Here is a 6,330-nt window from a genome sequence, read left to right as displayed (position 1 = left end):
ATTTAAGTAGCTTCTTGCTATGAATGCATTTCTTTATATGCACACATCAGGGCATGTCTGGCATCTGTATATGCGTTCTTTACGCTCCTAGAAGAAGCATACATACTGACTAAATGCGATATCTGGAACATATCATATGCACTGAATATTTTATACCAGGAAGATAGAATTTGTATTACATTCGCATCGGGGGCATCAAAGAAATCGTGTTCCAGTTACTGTTGTTTTGTTGTTGGCTAATGTTGAAGTAACCAACTGGGAGGTCACCTACTGGGACAGAATGTGAAGAAACTGTCCAAATCAAATCATACAATTCACTTACATTGCCCAATTACATTCAGTAGCCCATGTAGCATGCATTACATGTTGTCTGCACTGTACTGTGCATACACACCTTCAGTATTGTATTCTTAGACACAACAAGTAAAACGTTGAATCCTGAGGTGGTTAAAGTAACCCGAGATACTTTAGTCCTGCAGCTCAGACAGAAGACGGAACACAGAAGCACTGGGCTGCCAGATGATCTGTCTCGTAATATTAGCTTCAGTGAATATGCTGAGAAAACAGCATTTGAAAACATATTTATTAAAAAAAAAAAAAACTGAAATCATCAGCTAATGAACAATGCAACACTAAGAAAATGCATTATGGTGTTCTGAGTATAGATCACAGCAAAATACTCAGGCAATGTTTATCACGTTAGTTAAACCTTTTTGTTGCATCCACAGAAAATTAACTGCAGCTAGATTTAGATTAAGCATAAAGTTTCAATGGGTGTGGAATTTTTTTTAGTTTGCTAGTCTTTCATCATAACAGAAATTTGTGGTTTTGTTTAATGATATTAACGCATTTTGAAAATGTAACAGTTTACTGGTTTGTAATAGAAAGAATTACATTATAAAAATTATTTCATATGCAGCAGATTTGCAAAGGAGATGACCTGAATGTACTGTAGACCAGAGTCAATGGTCCTTGATTTTCAGCCCAAACTTGTCTTTTTGGTTGAACATTTCTGTGTTCTATGACATACTACAGTCCCCAAAGAGAGTTGCCTGTTGGAATTTAGGCTAATCAGCTAAGCACTGTCTACTATGTCAATCTGTTAGTGGAAGAGTAAAACAACACTAATTTACAGGAAAGCATTTTGGCTGCACTAGTGGTAAATAAATACAAATGCCATTTGTGTAATAAGACAACTATCTTTCTGCTTCTGAAAACAGAATCCTGAGAGGCTTCTGTCAACAATGATCTGAATAACCAGTGCATCTCTACAGATAAGAAGCCACACACTTTCACAAGTCCAAAACAGAAAATCAGAAAAACAGATAAAAAATGTGTCCTTAATGATATCTTAAAAAATTAAAAAATCCACTCCTAAAGGGCAGAATAAAGTGCAAAATCTAATCTTTTTAAAATGCTGCCTCTGCCAAATTGTTGATCATCAAGTATGGCACGACTCTTTAGATTTAAATAATAAAATCTAGGCCATGGCACAGTTTAGATCGCTTTTGGTCCCTTAAGTACATGGTATTCCTGAAAAGCACTCTGACGTTCTCTTGAGCGGGAACCCAGCAGACAGAGATGGAGGCGGCGACGTATATGGCTCCCTGTCTGAGCAGCTTAGCTCTTCTCAGAGTGCGGGGGTGAGCGGTCCTTCTGAAAGAGTAGCGTCACCCCTTTCCTGAAGCGATGGTCCCGCATGCTATAGATGATGACGTTGCAGCAGCTATTGCCTGTCAGGATCCAGAAGGCGAAAAAGGAGAAATCGCACCAGACATGGCCCACCACGTTTCCCAGCACGAACACGGCGATGGGCGAGAATGAGGCGGTGAAGGCGAACGTGAGGATGCCGATGGTCTTGGCTGCCTTGATGTCTGAGAAAGAAGGCCGGTGGAGGCTGCTGCCCCCACTGGCGGCCGCCTCCGGCCCCTGGCCGCCCTCCGACAAGCGCTTGCGTTTGTGGGCATAGCGGCGGATGCAGGTGAAGGAGAGTGCGTTGGCGGCCAGCGTGCCACCTAGCAAGGTGAAGTCGAAAGCAGGGAAGAGCAGCATGACGTTGGCGTTGGCCGGCTGCGGCACGTAGTTGCACATGCGGCTGCACCCGTTGTACTCCAGCGTTAAGTTGGCGCTCAGGACGAGTGGCGCACTGGCCAGCAGAAAGCTGCCCACCCACGAGATGAGGATGAGGAGCAACGTCCGCCGTCGTGTCACCAGTGTGTCCTTGTGCAGCGGCCGCAGGATGGCCACGCTACGCTCCACCGTCATGAGGAAAATGGTGCTGATGGACACGAAGGTACAGCTGGCAAATACTGGGCCAATCAGCATGCACGGCTGCCAGGAGGTGGAGCCAGAGCCGCCTCTCGCTGGGGCTGCGGCTCCACCCTCGAACCACACTGGAGGAGCACTGGTCACCATGAGCGATATTTCAGTGTAGACCGAGAATGGCACCACCAAGACTCCCACAATCATATCAGCTATTGCCAGGGATACTGGGAACCAGAAGCGTATAGAGATTATACATTAGCACTGGACTGCAAGCATTCGTCAACATTTCATTTTGTTAGGTATAAAATGTGTGGAACTTCATGTATGCCAAATTTAAAATTTCACTAATTGCTTTTTGTCCTGTCCTTTTGGCCTTTGTAAGGTATACGGAGGCTTTGTTATGCATAAACACAAATTAAGGAGAATAAACTGATCTCACGTTCTCTAATATTGGTTTGGTTATCTGTGCAAGCTGAAATTTTATTTATTTATGCTCATATGAGTCAGCGATCTGACCCTGCTGTCAGAAACTCTATCCAAATGTGCTCCATACAGCCCTCTTCTGGACTGCAAGTTGAACTGCAAGCTCTGTTAAAAAGTCAATGCGTGCAGCGTAGTGTGAAAATCTTAGCGGGCACCTTTGAGGTAACCCTGTGGCGTGCGGGACTGGCGCGTCTGCATGAAGACCGTGAGCGTGACCACGTTGCCGATGACGATGGCGAAGGCTAAGGTGACCATGAATACCACGGTCAGTGCGTGGTTGAGCAGGCCACAGCAACACATGGTGCAGAGCGGTACCAGAGGAAGGCCCCCTCTCCCCGAGCCGTCCACTGTCTGATTGGGGTCCGCGAGGCCCATTAGCACCCCGGTCCCCCAGGGCACGCTGGCGTTAGCCATGTCGTGCTACCAAGCCATCCGTTAGAGAGAAAGGTGCTGAAAGATCCCAAGTGGACCCGCGGCTGGCGTCTGATTCCTTTGCTTGACGGCAACGCTGCGGGAAAAAAAATGAATGAAAAAAGATGTGTATTCAGCATTCCCACAGAAAAGGGAACTCAGGAAGAATAGAACTGAATATAATTGAATACCAAAATGTCTAATGGTTTATCTGGTTGCTTGCGACATGGCAATGAGAACATTGTCTATTTTTACCCATAATGCAAAATCAGATGTTGCCATGGTTATACATAGTATTTTATGTACCATTGTTTCAGTGCATCATGTCTGTGAAAGTAAAAGTGGCTACCCTCAATGAATAATAGCACAGTTTGAATGAGAGAATTTCAAGGCCAATTTCAAGGCTTCTACATGTATTCATTACATCTGGCAATGTTATTTCCCCATGATAATCTCTGTCTCTTGAGTGGCAAGGCAGCCAAATCTTTTGTGTTGTATTTCTGTTTAAATCTAGCTGATAACTCTTATCAATTTTCATGCTTTACTTAATCTGTCTTTGTGTTTAGATGAAAGGAATCAGAGGTCCTTTGTTAGTGTAAGCAGAAACCTTGGCCTCTTCTGTTTGTCTCCCAATGTTCTTGAGTACAATGCATGAAGGAACTGACTGGTCTCAGGTGTTAAAAGAATAATTACCAACAAGGGAAATGTATACTCACTAGAGAACATCATGAACATTGCATGCTGAAATACTAACACATCTGCCCCAAACCACATCGAGCTATTACTTAATGTGAAACAGACTTGTGGTTTCTGACATTGTGTGATACTTTTGTCCCTTTGTATAGATAACAATTTGAGGTAAATGTTTTGATGATTTTGGCATGACACTTGTAAAATTCTAATTGATTAAATTACTTGCTAGCTACTTTAGGCCTTGTTCCACTGCAAATCTAAAGAAGAAAATTAGACAATGAAGATATCCTTGATGATCGAATACATCTGGCGAAAATTGTGTAAACCCGATTTTTGCTGATCTATTCCGTTACAGACAATGAAAGTTGACAGCTGAGAAAACTTCTGAGACTTTTTTGTTGTTGTTGCAAGTGTGAGAAAACCTCATTTCCGCTGCAGCCTCATGCAAAGGAGCACAGCAGCACAGAGAAAACCAGTGTGGGAACATAGATAAGATTCTGTGAACTACTGCACGTGTTTACACTCCCCTAATATGTGTGTGCGCGTGTGAGCACCCTGGCAGCCACAGAGAGGCAGAGACAGTGTGCAGACGCTGTCCTGGTGTGCAAAGCGTGCAGTTTCTACCCATCTCGCCACTTCAATACTTCAGCCACCTCCTCTGCTATTACCTCGCTTTCAGAGCTACACCGCGACATTGTCTACACGGCGCGCACGCCGCCCCAAGCTGCTCTGTTAGGCATGCGTGGCCAGCCGCGCCGACATCAACTTTGCGAGCGAAATATTAAGCGCTGGAGGAGGCAGCTAGCTGAGACCACTGGTGACAGGAACCGAGCCAGGGCAGGGGCTCCAATGCTGCGATTAGCCGAGCGCTCTCATACACACACGCACAAGCACTTACTCCGCCTCTTTGTCTAACAAGTCTGCATCTCCTCAACACACGTGCTTTAGCAAACTTTCCCCGTGTCTTGCATTTCCATAAATGGCTTGGTTTAAATCTCGGCCTAATGTTCTGAGTGTGATGTTTGTATGTGTGCGTTGGCTGAATAAATAAGACATGAACAGGCTTTAAAAGTGCAGGGCTCGCTCACGGGACAGGCTGCAGAACAAACTCAGTAACCAAGACAATCCGAGTAGAAGGAGGTGAGGTAGGTGATGCGTGGAGGGGCTGGGTATATAGCGGCTGCGTGTGGAGGAGAGCCGCCCAGTGGTTCCGGAACGGTGCTGGTTCAGTGAGACAGAAGGGCCCACGCAAGGCGAACAGGCTGTGGGCTGGGGTAGACAGTCCTGTCGTATAACAGTGAGGGGCAGTGTGACCCCTGCAGCCCAGTAGAGCCATTTCTCTCTTGCCATTTCTACTCTTAAATAACTAATTTGTGACCGCTGACCTCTCACCTTTAGGCCGATCCTCTGGTTTGGATGAATTCATTTTAGAAGCTGTCAAGCATAGTTGTAACTGATTACAACATATACAAAATGAGCAGTAAAATAACACTCAGCTGAGCTCACGGTTTTAACACTCACGTCTAAACACAATCACATACAGCATGTTTATAACCCCACTCCTGGTTGCAGAGTAATTTTTTTTTGTTCATATTCCAAAACAAACGGAATATGTCTGCGATCAATAAGTAATAAATAACAACATTTACACAAGGCAAATGTATGTGTTTCATTTTCTGATAATCGCAATACTGTAGGACACGAATGCCAAAGAGATCATTATCTTGCTTGGGCTTAGTCTGGAATAACAACATAGGAAAGCAAGAATAACCTCCCCAAAACAGGAACTCACTATGTCTCTGTATACTACTATTGTTTCATCCCATTTACTTAATGTAATTTTTAAAAGAAAATTACAAATGTTGTCCTCTTTGAACTGAAATGAAGGTAATATTATAAATATTATAAATATGTCTAGACAATAAAATTACAAATCCAAGTATCTCATTTGTAATATATCCCCATTTGAGCCAGTATACTTACCTGCAAATGCTGGCTGATGGGAAATAGATTGTTATTTCTTGACATGTGAGGGGACAGAGTCGAGTCCATGGATGTAGCGATGCATCTGTGTGAGCCTAGTATGGATGTGGAGTTAGGTCCAGGGCCAGTGCAGGCATTTCATACTGTCTCCGGCAGACATGCACATGTCGCAGGGTGTGATGGGCAGCACATCCATTTTAATGGTCGTCTTTACAACTTCAGCTGCCTCTGCTTCACAGTGGGGATTCCCCCTTCCCTCTTCCTTCGTGCTTCTCTCTCTCCTCCTCTTCCTCACACTCCTCCCTGAAAAAGTGCTTTTGCTGTGTTGGTGTCATGTGATGATCTGTCCCTTTGATTTGTTTGTCTCAAGCCTCTCTCTCACCCTCTCTCTCTCTCACTACCCCTGCTCAAACTCAAGCCCACAATGACAGCTCCACAGTCTCCTCTCTCTCTCTCTCTTTCTCTCTCTCTCTCTCTCTCTCTCTCTCTTTCTCT

The 6,330-nt window shown here is 44.5% G+C and overlaps 1 protein-coding gene across 2 annotated transcripts; it reads right to left on the bottom strand.

Annotated features, from left to right (window-relative positions):
- Positions 1-6,330, bottom strand: LOC113578591 (trace amine-associated receptor 7d). 2 transcript variants are annotated; one of them, XM_027011951.3, is made up of 3 exons: positions 5,836-6,330; positions 2,904-3,256; positions 1-2,489 (listed from the first exon to the last, which is right to left on the bottom strand). In XM_027011951.3, the coding sequence occupies exons 2-3, from the start codon at positions 3,160-3,162 to the stop codon at positions 1,621-1,623; spliced, it is 1,128 nt and encodes a 375-aa protein (XP_026867752.3). In that variant the 5' UTR covers positions 3,163-3,256; positions 5,836-6,330; the 3' UTR covers positions 1-1,620. The 2 variants fall into 2 exon arrangements, with proteins under 2 accessions (XP_026867752.3, XP_026867761.3); XM_027011960.3 differs by having other exon boundaries at positions 2,904-6,330.

This window comes from Electrophorus electricus, chromosome 3 (genome assembly GCF_041902795.1).
Source record: "Electrophorus electricus isolate QZ-2024a chromosome 3, ASM4190279v1, whole genome shotgun sequence".
In the NCBI taxonomy this organism is placed as follows: Eukaryota; Metazoa; Chordata; class Actinopteri; order Gymnotiformes; family Gymnotidae; genus Electrophorus; species Electrophorus electricus.
This window is presented reverse-complemented; position numbering and strand designations above follow the sequence as displayed.

What these genes read in the sequence shown, in the direction of transcription:
- LOC113578591 (XM_027011960.3), bottom strand. Translation starts at nt 3,162, where the DNA reads ATGGCTAACGCCAGCGTGCCCTGGGGGACCGGGGTGCTAATGGGCCTC. An exon ending in GCCACAGGGTTACCTCAAAG is followed by an intron (nt 2,490 to 2,903) that starts GTGCCCGCTAAG and finishes TCTGGTTCCCAG; the next exon opens with TATCCCTGGCAATAGCTGAT.